Here is a 16,999-nt window from a genome sequence, read left to right on the forward strand (position 1 = left end):
TATAAAAAATGAGCTAGAGAAGGAAATGGCAAATCATTCCAATATCTTTGCCAAGAAGACCCCGAAATGGGTTCCCAAAGGGGTCAGATACAACTGAAAAATGACTCAACAATAAAAAATATACTGTTTTATCACCTATAACTAAGTTTATAAAGGCTGTGATTTGACCAAGATATTATGGGTATTATGGAATATTATGGGTAATAGAAGCTCAGACACAGTTTTCCCCATAAAGGAATTAAGTTTCTTGAAGGCAGGAACAATTTCATTTTTGCCTTCATATATTAAATAATTAGCAGTGTCTGGCATCTACTAGACCAGAGTTTCTTAGTCTTTTTTGTATGTGTCATGGACTCTTTTGGTAGTTCTCTCTTTAGAATCCTTGTTAACTGATTGATTGAAGGAAATTATTCTAAGTGGTTGGGAGCTATTCAAATCTGATGCTCATTTGTCAGAACAAAGGGAATAAAGTTTCCCAGCACAAGACCAGGATTCAAAGGTGTATGCATGCTGATGTTGACACTGACATAATGGGTACATGATCTTTGCTCAAGCTCAGATCTCAGGATCATTGAATCCTAGACCTAGGGCTGGAAGGGGTCTCAGAGGCTATTTAGTCCCAAACTATCATTTTATAGACAACAAGACTGAAGTCCAGAACATTGCTCTTTACCTGATTTCTCTGAATTCTTGTCTGATCACAGATTATGCCTCCTGCTTGTTTCCAATCTCGAGTCATTGATCATCTCCTTGTCTAGTCTTCAGATGACCCATTTAACTTACATTTTGTACCTATTATTTATTCAACTAGCTGATCTTTTTTTCTCTGGATAATCTGCCTCTTGCTTCTGGTCCCTCATGAACTGAGACTTATCTGCCAAGACTTTCCTCCTCTGGCTGGGCCAACCCCGCTTACATTGTACCTGTGGGAACTCAGACAACAGCAGTCCAAACCCCTTGCTGGTTTACCTCCTGACTGTGCCAGGATAAATAAAATAATCTCCTTAAGAACAGGAACTTTATAGCTACTTCTTTTATCATCCACCAGAATACCTAGCACATTCTGGGTACAAGGTAGACACTAAGCAAAAGCCCATTGAATTGAGGAGTATCTTAAGTATTCTAATCCTCTCAGAGGCCTTTTTAACCTGTTGTTTCTTGTCCTGGACAGATCCAAGGCCTTTCTCTCCACTTCTCTTGCAAAAGAGGACACAAAGAGAGTAATATGGCTTCCAAGTACCTTGAGGAATCATAGCTTTAGAATGTAAGGTCCTGGCAAGAAGAGATAGTTTCATTCATTGCACTGGTATCCCCAGTGCCTGGAACAGAGTGGATAAAGTAATGGGCCCTAAGTTAAGACTACCTGAGTTCATAACCTGCCTCAAATACTGTGATCTGGGGCAAGTCACTTAACCTCTCTGTTTGCCTCAGTTTCTTTAGCTATAAAATGGAGATAATAATAGCACCTACCTCCCACGGTTGACGGTTGACATGAGAACCAAATGAGATAATATTGTAAAGAGCTATGCAAATGTTAAAAGTGATATATAAGTGCTAGTTAGGAAACCTACCAAGATATATATACATATATATATTTAATTTATTTTTTAAAATATCTTTATCTCTCATCTTAGAATCAATACCATGTACTGGTTCCACACAGGATCACACAGACAGGAAATGTCTGAGGCCACATTTGAACCCAAGATTTTCCATCTCTGGCATGGTTCTCAATCCACTGAACCACCTGGCTATTCCTGGTTTTTTTTTAAGTCACAGAGAAGGGATCTGTGGCAGCCTTTGCCTTAGTCACCCAGCATCCTTTTGTCCGGGTCATGGGATATTTATGCCTTACTAGGAAAGCATATAAAGTCAAATAAATACCTTATTAAGGGGGAAAGAAGTTCTGGGAGAAATTTTGGTGGGAGAATGGGGTGGGATGGAGAAATCATCCTGTTAGCCTTCTTTCATTATTACTCTTTTTTTGGAAGAACAAGTGTCAGAAACTTGGTCCCTCCATTCTAAAAGGTTCTATATTCCTTCTTTAGTAGAACCCCACAGTAAAATCCCTGGGTGATCAATAGAATTCCAATAAAACCTCATTAGAAGAGAGTTGGTAGACTCACTACATGTAAGATATTAAGGACATTCTGATCCCATTGTTGAAACTCTTCATTTAGGTGAGGAATTAGGGAATCACTAAATTATTTTCAATGAAGGGATATCTGCTAAGTTTAGGGAGGGGGCTTCTGGAAGGAGAGAGAAGAGGAGAAGAGAGGAGAGGAGAGGAGAGGAGAGGAGAGGAGAGGAGAGGAGAGGAGAGGAGAGGAGAGGAGAGGAGAGGAGAGGAGAGGAGAGGAGAGGAGAGGAGAGGAGAGGAGAGAGAGAGTGTGTGTTATATAAATCAGTAATTATATAATTATATACATATAATTATATAAAAGTCTCTTCTAGTCAATTGCCCATTCTTGTTTCTAAATCCCTTTGTGCTAAATTTGTCATTTTTGTCTTGGAAAGTAGATCAGAGCATAGCAATGAAAGCTTTCCTCTCGTGGTATAGCACCGACCATTTCAGTCCCAGGATTGAAAGGTTACTCCTGTCTCTAAGTGGTCATTGGTCTTCTCTTTGAAAATGCAGGGTTGTTTTTGTTTTTTTCTCTCCCACTATTCAATCCTGTGTTGTCTGATCTTGTCACTCTTCATTAGGACCTCAAGCAAGGCTGCTCAAGCTTGTTAGTAGTCCGTGGAAAAGGATAGAGAACCAAAAGGGCAGAACCTAAGATAGAATTTAGGATTTCACAGGGGTCACTCTCTTTAAGAAAAGATAACACAGAGTCTATGTGAAAATTAGAATTTATATAGGAGACAAAACCAAGAAGTCATAATTATAAAAATTCTTCACCAACCGAACTTGGAGAGGTTCTTCCTTAATATTTTGGCAAGGTACAAGTCTTCAGTAATTTCAGAGAGGGAAGCAGCCTTCCAAAGGCCATCAAACATAACTTCATCTTTCATCTTAAGAAAGACAGCAAGAAGTTTTCTTACTCTGAACACTATCTTTGTCTTCTAATTGTTGCCCTTGATTCTGCTGTTTCTTGAGTTTCCTGAAAGACAGTCCTCTGTCCCAAGTTCTCATGTGCTAGGGTGCTCAGAATTATTTTGTTTTAAATTGTGGACATCAGATATAGAGGAAGGTTATTGTGAAATGACAAAAATATTACCAGTGTTTGGATGTGAGCATGGAAGGCGCAATTCCACTGATGAAGAAACCAAACCAAACCCCAATCCACCACTGGTCTGGAAGCCTAAACCAGTTTGTAGCAGTTCCAAAACCAACTCTTAAATTTCCAGTGTGAGAATTTATGCCTTGGAAATAGGCAAACACTATAAGTCAGTGCTTGGTTGACTACTATGATGATTATATAAAATTAAGAAAGTTATGAAGAAAATGTTAATGATGTAATTAAATTTAAAAGTGTATCATGCCAGGTAACACAATGGATAGAGCACCAGGCCTAGAGCTAGGAGGATCTGGGTTCAAATCTAACCTCAGACACTTCATAGCTGTGTGACCCTGCACAAGTCACTTAACCCAGATTGTCTAGCTCTTGCTGCTCTTCTGTTTTAGAATTGATACTAAGGCAAAAAAGGTAAGGATTTTTTTTTTTATTGGATCATGTTTACATTTTTTTTCGCTGCTGGTTGTTAAATATCTACTACCATACTACTCATTGGGAGTCAAAAGATCATTAGCTAGTTGTGTAACACTTGGAAAAATGACTTAACCTTTCTGAGCATTGGTTTCCCCTTTTTTAAAATGAGAGATTAAAGACTAACTGATTCTACATACATTCTTTCATTTGATCCTGACAACAACCCCAATGAGCTAAGTGTATATGGCCAGTCTTTTTTTAACTCTTATCTTCTGACTTAGGATCAATATTGTGTAATGGTTCTAAGGTACAAGAGCAATAGGGGTTAAGTGACTTGCCCAGAGTCACACAGCTAGGAAGTGTCTGAGGCCAGATTTGAACCCAGGGCCTCCTATCTCTATCCACTGAGCCACCTAGATATCCTGAGTGTGACCAATATTATCTCCATTTGACAGATAAAGATAATAGGGTTCAGGGTAGTTAAATAACTTATCCATGATTAGACAACTAGCAACTTTCAGAGGCATAATTTGAACCCAGGCCTTATCTCCAAGTCCAGGATTCTTTCCATGAGATTGTGTTATCTCCCTGAGCACTATAGAGCAGTGGAAAGAATTCTAGATTTCGAGGGAGAGCATCTATTCTGAATTCCTGCCTCTGTTCTTTATCACCTATGAGACCTTGGACAAATCAAAACCTTTCTGGACTCAGTTTGTTTTTTTTTTTTAGCTAAAAAACTAATAAGGGGATTGTACTATATCCCTTCCCTCTTGAAATCTATCATTTTAAGATCTCTTTTTTTGCTCTAAAATCACGGTTCCAAAAAAAGACGCCCTTTCTTCTCTTTTCCCCATTTTAATACCCTCAAAACAATGGCAATCATTTCTTTTAATTATTTTGCTGTTGTCATTCAGCTATATCCAACTCTTCACAACTCCATTTGGGGTTTTCTTGGCAAAGATACTGGAGTGGTTTGCCATTTTCTTCCCAGGTACATTCTATAACTGAGGAAACTGGGGCAAATATGATTAAGTGACTTGCTGCTTCAGAAAGTAGCAGGTTCTTTATTATTTGAAGCTTTAAAAAAAGGGGGGGGGGATGATCACAGGGGATAGCTCAGAGGTGATTCCTGTTCCGTAGTCTTCCAAGTTTGAAATTCTGTTCCTTATTAGATTTTATTTTATTGGTTGTTATTTGTTACCTTGGACTTAGAAAGATTAAAATCCTATTGGGTGAATTAATCTCTTCTTCTAGCACTTACTGGCTGACTCATTTGGGACTTGCATAGTTACTACTTCACATGGATGTTGATGGTCCCAAGCCTTATTTCCTCAGTAATCTGGGCTACAAAATGCCTTACATATATTAAGCACCTAATTAACAGTCACTTCTATCTGGGACATAAAGAGCATCAGACCTCTAGGTGCTATGGTAACTCTATGAGGACATGAAGATAAAAAATCATAATAGCTTATTTCTGAATCAACCGAGAGTTATTAGTAGCTATGTTGCACTTTAAGGTTTATAAGACACTTTCCTCATACATAGGGCTGTCAAGGATGTAATGGAAATAATACTGTCCCCATTTTATGAACAAAGGTCCTGGAAAGAAGGGAAGTGATCTAACCAGGGTCACAAAACCAAGATTTGGACCCAGTTCTCTGGACATTGGATCTATCTTCCTACTCTGTACCCATAGTATATGATGCTGTCTCAAGGTACCATTCATTATAATGATCCCCAAAGTTTCCAGAGCTGTGAACCACAAAAATCACCATGAAATTCTCATTTCAGGGGCAGCTCAGTGGATAGAGTGTCAGGTTCAAAATTGGGAGGCCTGGAGTTCAGAAATGGACTCAGATACTTCCTAGCTGTATGACCCTGGGCAATCATTTAACGTTTTCATTTACCTAGGCCTTGTCTTTCTCTCTTAGAGTTGCTATTAAGAGAGAAAATAAGGGTTAAAAAAAAAGAAAGAACAAAATTCTCAGATCAAAAAGAATTACAAATCCCTCTGAGCAAGGGAAGAGGACTATTATCTCCTTGGGATGAACTTTGAGTCAGTTAGTTCAAATACCTTAGTATGAAGGAAATGATAAGGGCTAAATCTTACTTACCCCACTATTTCCTCCCTAAACTTAACTTTCAGAGCAGTTATATGAAGCCCCACAAATTACTTCCCTCCTTGAACTCTACAATCCAGTCACACATTGGCTTTCTGGCTAATTCCTCTCATAATACATTCCATCTTTTGACTCTGTGCCTATTCAGAGGTTGTTCCAGACTCTGGAAATGTCCTCACATCTCATGTCCTCACATCTCATGTCCTCAAGGCTCAACTCAATTCCTACCTTTTGCAAGAAGCCTTTTCTGGTTTCTGTTCCACCCCGTGTCTTTCTTCCAAGGTTACCTCCAATTTATACTAAACATAACTCATGTGTATGTAGTTATATTCTCCATTACAAGTTTACCATATGTAGGCATATGGAAAAATGCTCTAAATCACTACTGATTAGAGAAATACAAATACAAATCAAAACAATTTCAAGATATCATCTCACACCTATTAGATTGGCTAAAATGATAACAGGGCAAAATGACAAATGTTGGAGAGAATGTGGGAAAATGGAGATACACACACTATTGGTAGAACTGTGAACGATCCAACCATTTTGGAGAGCAATCTGGAATTATGCCCAGAGAGTTATTAAATTGTGTATATCCTTAGACCCAGCAAGACCACTGTTGGATCTGTTTCCCAAGGAGATCAGGGAAAAAGGAAAAGAATCTATATGTTCCAAAATATTTATAGCCATGCTCTTTGTGGTGGTAAAGTACTAGAAACCAAGAGGATATCCAGTAACTGGCAAATGGCTGAACAAATTGTGGCATATGATTGTGATGGAATACTACTACACTATAAGAAATGGAATGATGAGCTGGCTAATTTTTCAAAAACTTGGAAAGACCTACTTAAAGTAGTGAAGAGTGAAAGGCATCAAACCAAGAGAAGATTATACACAGCTAGAGAATTCATATTTGAAGAACAACTTGTGAATGTCCACCTCCAGGGAATAAACTGACAAATAAAAACACAAAAGACATAATGTAGATATACATATCTTTTTTGTTGAGTAATACCTTCTGTGGTGGGAGGGGAGGAGCTACTATACCTGGGAATAAATTCTATCCATCAGTCAATCAGTAGAGAGAATGTGAGCTCCTTGAAGGCTTTGTTGTCTTGCCTTTGTATCCCGAGATGGTAGCACAGTGTCTGGCACATAGTAAATGCTTAATAAAAGCTTATTAACTTGACTTCTTGCTTTCAGGGTATATATTGGTAGCAATGAATTTGGCATAAAGAGTTCTTGGGTAGAGACCATATAGGGATAATGATTCTTCCAGAACATTCAAATTCCCATGGGAAAATATAGGGCAATACTCTAGCTGTGTGCTCTTTGAGGGACTAATTTTAAAAGTGTTATTATTTTTGCCCTTTTCGGGGGAGGGGGCATCAACATCCCTTAGCTAAAGAGCAATTAATAAATGCCTGTTAAAGGACAGCTAGTTAGCACAGCAGATAGACTGCTGGGCCAGGAGGACCAGGAGCTGTGTGACTCTAAGCAAGTCACTTAACCCCAACTGCCTAACCTTTGCCACTCTTCAGAACTGATACTAAGATAGAAGATAAGGGCTTTTTGAAAAACGCCTGTTAACTGACTTACAGATTCTTTAGTACTATTTAAATGACTGTCACCTCCCCAATTAGAATCTACAAGCTCCTAAAAGATAGAGACTGGTTTTTGTCTTTCTTTGCATTCCTCTCCTTCCTCTCCTCCTTCCCCCTCCAACTTAGTACAGTGCTTAGTACACAGTAAACGCTTAATAAATGCCTCTTGAATGACAGCGGTTGTATGTACCTATTTAAATAACTATTGTTGCCCCCTGCGAATATAAAAACTCTGTAAGGACAGAGACTGCTCTGTGTCTTTCTTTGCCTTCCCTCCCTTCTCACCACCGTTACAGTGATTGACACACAGTAAAAACCAAATAAATGTTTGTTTCCTGACGCTTCTAGGATGCTCTGAAGCTGGACCTGGGCTCGGGAGCCCTGGGTTGACTTCCGACTCTTCCTTTGTCACGAAGGCATAATAACAACCCTTCTTCTTTCTACTTCCCGGGGCTTTAGGGAGAGCTATGGGAGGGGAAGTAGCTGGGGGTGTTCTGCACAAAGCCCAGAACTCTAGCCCAATGCCTGGGGTGGAAACATTCTTTTCTCCAGCCTCCTTTATACTAAGCGCCCACAGAGAGCAAGCACCATGTTCCTCCCAAGTAATGGTAACCAAGGTGAACGGGGCTAGAAACTGTGAGACGAGTAGGTGGTAAACCCAACGTGACCAAAGTCATCATCTCCAATCAATAATCAAGTACTGGCCAGAGCGCTCCGGGCTTAGCCATATGGGACGGAAACCCTCTCATCAGTGAGTGCCCTAATGAAACGTCAGGTGCAGGCTGAAGAGAAGCTGGAAATACGGTGGGGGTCGGGGAATGGGGACAGGGAGCCTCATTCGCGGCCGCACTAATTAGTACCGGCACCTTCTGATTCAATGGAAAGGTGAGAAAGCCAGTCTGAAGGGGCTGAGGTGGGGGTGGGGAAGAGAGGGGCCGAGAGGCACCGGGAACAATTCCTTTCTGGGAGGATGTCTCCGCAGCAGCAGTAGCAGCGGCAAGACTATTGAGATCGTGCTTTGGCAAACCAATTAGGCCCCATTACTGGCTCGATTCTGTAACCCTGAGCTTTAAACCTGCCAGGAAGTCTTCGCTGCAAGACCTATTTAACAGTTCCATTAGCGACGTATTCACATCTCTGTTGAAATCAGAGCCAAGGCTTTCCTCACTGCCCTTCTCTTGCTGGAAGTCACTCATGAGGTCCTGGATCCACCTCAAGTCCTCAGAAAGTTCCCGCCGTAGAGCTTCGTACTGAGTCCCGAGCTGTGCATATTTCCCAGCTACACTCCCCAGGTCAGAGTACGCGGTCTGGATGTCCTCCCGGAGAGCCTTCTTCATGGCCTCTACTTTGCGGTACTCATACTTGAGCTGGGAAAGGCTGTAGCGAGTGTTTTCGCTCTCTTCTCTGTACCAGGCTTCCTTCTCGTTATAGATGGACAGCAGCGCCTCCACGTCATCTTGGAGAGAGTCGTGGGCTGTGGCCAGGGTGTTGCAGCTCTGCTCCACATCAGCAACGTCTTCAACCACCCGGGCAAAGCGCTCAAAGTTAACGTAGGTGTTATTGCGGGGCATGCTGGAGTGACACTTGATGGTGTATTCTCTCAAGCGCTTGGTCTTCAGCTGGGGGGGCTCTGTCTTCCTGGGTTCCAAGGCTTTGGCTTCTCCTTTGGACTGGAGAGCATTTGGACAGAAGAACCAGAGTATTATTTGGGCACGGGCAAGGAAGACTGTTGCACAAGGCAGACCAAGGATTCACACTCTTCGGCATTCGGCATTCGCTGCATGCAACAGACTCCGGGAAAGGATGGGAGAGTGGTGAGCACCCGAGTTCCCAAAGACCAAATGGAAAGGAATAAAGAGTGCATTTGGGGATGATGAGGGGGAGGGCAAACCTTGCATATTGACTTCAGGGGAAGGAAGATGACCACTAAGAGTAAGCAGGACCCTTCCCCAGGCACACACAAAATAGCACCACCACTAGCAGTCGTTTGGGTTTCCATGTCGTCCTAGGACTGGTCAGTTCTTATGGTCATGCAAAGATCAGCAAACTCCATCACCAGATGCTCACACAAGCAATAGCCTGCAGTTAGAAGGCAACAACCCTTTCAGGGCAAACACAGCTTTTTCAGAGTTTTGGGTAGAATGTAAGCTCCTTGTGGGCAGGGGCTATTTTGCCTTGTTTTATCCCCAGATGCCTAGTGCCTAAAAGAATAGCTGGCATTCCTAGGGATAAGACCTGGATCTGTGATTAGATTAGTATAGGGAACTCCCAGGTGAGGAAATTCCTTTTACCCAAGAGGGTTGGCACTTCCTCTGAAATTTATGTTCTAAAGATTTTTGCCCAAGCACTAAGAGGTGTCAGCAGCAGAACTTGAAACTAGGTCTTCCTGGTTTTGAAACAGGCTCTCTATCCATTATAATACCTTCCCTTTCAGACTTGAATCACAAAATGAAGAGTCAGATTTGGATTGAATGGAGAGAATAACTATATGGGGGACTTTTTGTGGTACCTTGTATACTCACATCCAATGCAACAAAAACAACAGGCAGCATGCTGGATGGGAAAGGTGACCACTTCAAAACAATTCCCACTTCTGCACATTTGTCTAGTTTAGAATGTCCTATCTATGTCTCTTTCATGGTTCAAAATCCGATCTCTATCTTTTAAGGACCAGTTCAAAACCCATCTCCTCCATGAGGCTTTCCCTGACTATTCTAGTTCCATATAGATCTCCCTCCTGCAAACTTCCATAACACTTACTGTCTTTCATTACTCATTTGGCACATATATTGCCTTGTATTACTGCTGACTAGTCATACTCCAATATTTCAGTGAGGTGTGGTGGTGATCCTGGAGAATTTGAAAGACATGCCAGTGAGATCCAAGCTTTGGTAGGGCTCTCTAAGATTAAAATATTCCAAATATGGGTCATCTAAATATCAGATAAATTGAATAAGGCCTCATCACCAGAGATCTTTAGTCAAAGATCATCAATTCTACTAAGGCCCAGTTGGGTTACAATCTACTTCAGAGGTGCCAAATGCTCAGGCCCAGATTAAAATGTAGTTGGGAAATATTTAACCAAATGAGTAAAAATACAACAAAACATAGATAAGATTAATATGTAGTTTTCTAAATCAATATGCATTTTCAAGAATACTTATATTCTGTTTAGTGGCCCTTGCTTCTCTTTGAAAGGGGAACCAGCAATAGTGAAATTATAGATCCATTAAATATTGAAGTGATCTTATACTTTTATGAAAATGTCTTTTTCCTCCATGAGGTAAGAATAATATCCTAACCTCTCCCCCTATGCAATATAGACTAGGTTTTCCTTAAAAGGTATTGAAACTTTCCTTAAGATTTGATTGGCTTAGGTGGTGGACATCATTTGCTCATTGCCTGAGTGGAAAATTAATATCTCAGTTAAGGGAACTTTACTAAGCTGAATCAACTCTAGGTATCTTCAATCTTCCCCTTGTCAAAAATTCTTTTCTTGTTATATAACTAAGTAAAATTTCTTTTTGCTAATTGTCAAATGATCAATTCCAGTTCTCATTTTATTCTAATACCAAACCTAAACTCCTAGGGGTGGGTCTGAAGCTGGCCCAGCCAGGAGCACCCTACTATTATATAGCAAGCTAGTTAAGGGTATGAATTATCCCTACATTTTAAAAATATCCTTCATAATTCTTTAAATTTATAGAGAGCTTCAAAGTTTATAAAGTATATTTTATACAACAGCTCTGTGAGATGAGTAATACAAATATTATTCTCAAGAAGAGGAAGGTAAGATGCTAAGTTGAAGAAAATGTCCAGGACCTCTACAAAGAGTCAGAACTAGGTCTAGAATGCAAACCATGAGACTCCAGCACTCTTTCCATCATTGTGGCCTTTCCATTCTCCTCTCTAGCTCCTAAAGCTTTGAGAGACAGCTCTCACAGGGAAGGGCACAATGAGAAGGAAAACAGGATATGCCCTGGAAATTCATAGGGTGGGTCACCACCTGTGGCTCAGAGACACTTAAAATCAATTTTGATTTGACCTGCCATATTGAGTACTGAGATGCCCTTATTCTGAGCCATATTTTCACTCTTCTTTAGCCCTACCTTGGGTGTACATAAACCTAGATGTCTTCTAAGGATTTCAGTATAAGGCTGGGAAGGCATTGGAGATGGGAATCAAATACTCCTACTTGAAAGGCCTCTAGGACTTTACCATGGCTGGTAAATGCCAGCATAACCTTAATCACAGAATTGGAGAATGTATTTTACAGAGGAGGAAAATGAATTCTACAGAGGTGAGTAACTTGCTAGAAGACACCTACTTAATCTATGACAGACAAGACTATCTTTGACAAATTCTCCCCAACATTCCCAACTCTACTCTTCCTACACTAGAGTTATCTTTGAACAATGAGTAGGAAGAGTGATCACAAAAGTCATGAGCAGGAAATCCCCTGGCACAAAGAGCCACCATCTTTGACGGGTTGGGGAGGGGGGGTAAGAGGAGAGAAAGAGAGAAAGAAATGATGATAGGTCAAGCTGTTTGTTTGATGACTAAGGCCTGCCTGGATTTTCTCCTTCTGTCTAGACTAGAAAACTGTTTTCTGTGATCTTCTCTCAACTACCTTTGTAATGACATGCCTCTCACTACCATCAAAGAGGGCAGGGTGGTCAGCTTGGGTCAGGAAGAAGAAAGTAAAGAAAAAGAAGTATGCTGCTGGTTTCAAACATGTCAAACACCTGGAATGAGGAGTGGAATGCTGATCATTTTTTAAAAACTGGAATTGGCATTTGGATGTTTAAGGAACATTGACTTTAAGAAGGAAAGATAACCCCAAGCTTTTCCTATCCATGAACTCTCTATGAGATGGTCCCAAACTAGAAAGTTCCCATTTGCATTTGTTTTGTTCTTTTCCTTCCAAATGAGGTTCAGAATCTTCAATGAATCAGCAAGCTAGTTTAAATTAGTGTCAACTCATTTGAATAAGATGTGGCAGTCTAGTTAGCTGGGGGTGTCTAACTAACACCCACTAAGGCTGAGTATAACACAAGAAAGTTTGATGTTGAGTGGTGTGTCAGATCAGTAAGTGGTGGCTTCTGAATGGGGAAGAGGCTAAGCCACATCTGGTACTAGTAGCCAAGCAAGATGAGTTCAAGTTCACTCACTGGAAAAAAAAAAAAGCATCACCGGCACTTATTTACCACTTATATATCCTTACCGTGATCCATGGATGAGTGAGTGCTTCTTGGATTGTGAGCCGTTTCCTGAAGAAGGAACAAAAAAACTTAATGAGGAAAGTATTTGCTTACAGCCCTACCCCACCCCCGATATTTATAGAAATTAAATTTTTCCCCTTTCAACTACTGTCATTGTTCAGTTTGTGTGCCACTCTTTGCAACTCTGTGGACCATAGCATGCCAATATTGTCACTGAAGTTTTCTTGGCAAAGATACTGCAGTGGTTTTCCATTTCCTTTTCTAGGAGATTAAGGCAAATAGAAGTTAAGTGACTTGCCCAGGGTCGCAGAGCTAGTAAGTGTCTGAGGCCAAATTTGAACTCGGGTCAACTAGAGCCCTGATTAAAAAAAAATAATGGGAAGTATAATGTAAGATCAAAGTCTATGGGGGTTCCGAGTACACCATATACTCCTGAGAAAAATGTCTTCAACAGAAAGCTCAATTATTAATGAGTAATTAAATTCTTCACCTTGGTCTCATAATAGAAAAGGTTTGTTTAGTTCTCAATCCTTCATACCTGTTATCAATCAGGCATGTCACAAACACTAAAGTTGTTTCTTTTTCCTAGGATCTTTCAGAGGTCAAGGGCTTTTCCACATACCTCTGTTTGTTTGTTTTTTTTTGGGGGGGGGGTTCAATGGATAATAGAATTTAAAGCTTGAAGGGAAATTACTCCATCAATCATATGCTCCAAACTAGACTTCTGGAGATTGTACCTGGATGGAGCTAAACCATTCAGTTTTGAACTCTATAGGACTACACTTCTTTATCTAGGGTATCTCCCACTCTGCCTCTCAAAAGGTACTACATCCTGATTTTCACAGTTGCTCTGAAAACTGTAAAAAAAAATTTAACCTTACCATTATGTCTAAGGAAGCTAGGTGGTGCCTAGATAGAATGCTAGTCAGGAGGATCTGAGTCTAAATTTGACCTCAGAAACTTACTAGCTGTATGACCCTGGGCAAGTCCCTTAACCCTGTTTGGCTCAATGCTTTCATCTGTCAAGTAAGCTAGAGAAGGAAATGGCAAACCACTCCAGTATCTTTGGCTTCAAGCCACTTAAACCTCTCTGCCTCAGTTTCCTCATCTGTCAAATGAGTTGGAGAAGGGAATGGCAAATCAGTCCAGTATCTTTGCAAAGAAATCCCCAAATATGGTCATGAAGAGTTGGACATGGCTGAAAAACTACTGAATAATAAAATTACCTTTACTTCTGGAAAAGGAGTACCCTAATGTTCCAATCACTCTCCATATGAATTCCCAGGCTAAAACATCCTTCCCTGGACACCACTTCCCCAGGGTGTTGTCCCCTCATTTATTCTGTGATTTTCTGATAAAGGATCCTAAGTCCAAGTCATATTAATATTGGTTGAAGGAACCAGGATGTTTAATTCAGAGAAGAGAGAACCTGGGGCGGGGGTGGGGGGGGGACACAGTGGCTGTCTTAAACAATAAGTACTTGTGGATTGATTCATTTGAAAGACTGTCATATGGAAGAGGAATGAGATTTGTACTGTTTGGCTACAAAGAGCAGCACCAAGAACAATGAGTAGAAGCAGAAAAGAGGCAAAATTTTAGTTTGATATTGGGAAAATTTTCCCAACAATTAAGAACTGGAAAAAAGTAGGAAGCTCAGTGGATTGAGAGCTAGGCCTAGAAACAAGAGGTCCTAGGTTCAAATTTGACCTCAGACACTTCCCAGCTGTGTGACCCTGGGCAAGTCACTTGACCCCCATTGCCTACCCCTTACCACTCTTCTGCCTTGGAACCAATACATAGTATTGATTCCAAGTCGAAAGGTAAGGGTTTTAAAAAAAAAAGTAGTAATTCCCCCATCTTGGAGGTCTTCAGATAACCACTCATCAGATATGTTACCCAATGGAAGCTCCTTGAGGGAAGGGACTGTCTTGCTTTGGTATTTCTATCCCATGTCTATCCGTGTGCCTGCCTGCCATGTAGGAATAAGAACTGAATGCTGGATTCCATATCAATGAAATAAAGGAACTCCTGAGTAAGGAATCTCTTTCTACAAATGCAAATTGGCAGGTTCTCCCTAACTGATAGCCTTAGAGAGTTACATGGAGCACCAAGAAGTTAACTTGTGCCCAAAATCACAGAGCCAGTATGTGTCAATAGCAGAACCTGAACCCATATCTTCTTAGCTGAACCCATATCTTCTTAGCTGCCGATATTTTATTGTCAGTGTCTTTTTTTTCAGTTGTGTCCAATTCTTCATGACCCCATTTAGAGTTTTCTTGGCAAAGATACTAGAGTGATTTGCCATTTTCTAACCTAGTTCCTTTTACAGATAAGGAAACTGAGGCCAACCAGTTACGTGCCTGGGATCATACAGCTCAGGAAGTGTCTAGGAACAGGTCTGAACCCAGGAAGATAAGTGTTCTTGAGTTCACGCTTGGCACTCTATCCACTGTACCACCAGTTGTCCTGTCCTTAGTAAGTGCTTAATAAGTGCTTTTTCATTCATTCATTCACATTTCTAGAAAGTGATAGAACCAGTATTTGAATCCAGGTTTCCTTTCTTCAAAAGTCCAATGCTCTTTCCATTACCCAGTGCCCTACTGGAGGCATCCAAGTACCCACAGTGACTTTTAATGCATTTGTTTCAACACAAGTCAAGAGAACAAAGAATGAGACTAAAAGAATTCCTAGTGAAACAAATACCATGTGATATAGAATGAAAGGGTCTCTTGTATATTATTAGGCTCCATCCCCTCATTTTACAAGTAGGGGAACTAAGGCTTAGAGAGTACAGATGGCTTGCCTAATATGATAGACAGTAAGATAAGTGGAAGAGCTGGGATTTGATCCCAAAGTCTCTCACTTCAAATGTTCCTTCTAATACATTGGTTAGAATGAAAATTCCTTTGAAAAAATGGAAGCTCCATGAGGACAGAAATTATTCATTTTTGCTATTGTAGCTCCAGTGCCTAGAATGAACTGGCCAATTAATAAACATTTGTTGATTAATTAATCAGTGCTACCAACTCAAGGTCAGTGATGAGTTAATGAATCAGGAACTAGAGACTCTGAGAATAGTAACATTTCCACATCCTTCTCCATTACTGGGAGAGTCCCCAAGTAGTCACAGCTGCTACTTCAGAACAGTGGTGGATATAACTTATCCTTTGGGCTTGAAGCCTTGACATAAGGTTTCTAGACACCAATACTGAGCTGAATTTGAGTGCTGCCTCTGGAGTCAGGGAGACCTGAGTTCAAATATGGTCTCAGACACTCACTAACTGTGGAACTCTGGGTAAGTCACTTAACCCTGTTTGCCTCCATTTCCTCATCTGTCAAAAGGGAAGGAAATGTATCTCTGCCAAGAAAATCCCAAATGGGGAGATACTGTTAATGTTTAACAACTAACTCTTGGAGGGGAAAAAAGTACTTAGAACACTCTTTTAAATTCAATCTACATTATTAACATTTTCTCCATCACTATCTTTAAGTCTAGAAATCAACCAAACAATAAATCAAGCCCTGATTTGTAGCTTTTGCTGATTCCAAGGTATAAATGCTAATGCTGAAAATTTAGCAATCAGCTCCAATATTTCCCTGACTACAGCTATGTGCAAACTATGAAGTTCAACTGAGGTTGCTCTGTGTGTGTGTTACCAAGCTATGCTGGTTAGGTGGCAGTTCACAGTGATAGAAGAGGCTCTGGATTTTTTTTCTACTTAGATCCAATGACGTGATGACCCCTATGACGCATCCTGTAAATCTTAAAAGATTCTCAGACACTTACTAGCTGTATGATCTTGGGCAAGCCCCTTAACCCCAATTGCCTAGCCCTTACCAATCTTCTTCCTTGAAACCAATATTTAGTATTGATTCTAAGACCAAAGGTAAGGATTTTAAAAAACAGCTCCTAAAAGTTGATTAATTAGATACAGATTCCCCTCTCTTTGATAGAAAACTAGTTGGGGAACAGGCACCCTCTAGATCAGCGGTTCTCAACCTCTCAATTTGTACCAATGAGAATACATAATGCATATCAGGTATTTACATTCCGAATCATAACTGTAGCAAAATGACAGTTTTGAAGTAGCCACCAAAATAACTTTTTGGTTTGGGGTCACCGCAACATGAGGGGTATTGCGGGGTCACGGCATTAGAAAGCTTGAGAACCACTGCCCTAGATGAAGGGATTCCAAAGTTAGACTATGTAAGGCAAAGCCTTTCCATCCCACAGAAATATCCAGGTTTCCTCCCTGAGAAGCTCAAGAATGGAAACAAGATGGCACTTCTCATCTTCTTCCATCCTGTATGCACTTTGACTCTAAATCCTCTCCCATTCAGCCCCACTCCCCTTTCCTAAATTTGCTATTTGAAAAGCTAGCCACTTGATCTTA

The 16,999-nt window shown here is 40.6% G+C and overlaps 1 protein-coding gene across 3 annotated transcripts in view; it reads right to left on the minus strand.

Moving 5' to 3' along the window:
* Window positions 1-16,999, minus strand: part of DAPK2 (death associated protein kinase 2) — a 199,478-nt gene that overhangs the window by 16,816 nt on the left and 165,663 nt on the right. For 2 of the 3 annotated variants that reach the window (XM_016427663.2, XM_016427664.2), the window contains exons 9-10: window positions 12,608-12,653; window positions 2,454-9,053 (exon numbers count right to left, since the gene is read on the minus strand). In XM_016427663.2, the coding sequence (XP_016283149.1) occupies window positions 8,424-9,053; window positions 12,608-12,653 (676 nt within the window). In that variant the 3' untranslated portion in view covers window positions 2,454-8,423. Of the gene's footprint in view, window positions 1-2,453; window positions 9,054-12,607; window positions 12,654-16,999 lie in introns of those variants that run through there. The other variant, XM_016427665.2, reaches the window with a different exon arrangement.

This window comes from Monodelphis domestica, chromosome 1, assembly GCF_027887165.1.
Source record: "Monodelphis domestica isolate mMonDom1 chromosome 1, mMonDom1.pri, whole genome shotgun sequence".
In the NCBI taxonomy this organism is placed as follows: Eukaryota; Metazoa; Chordata; class Mammalia; order Didelphimorphia; family Didelphidae; genus Monodelphis; species Monodelphis domestica.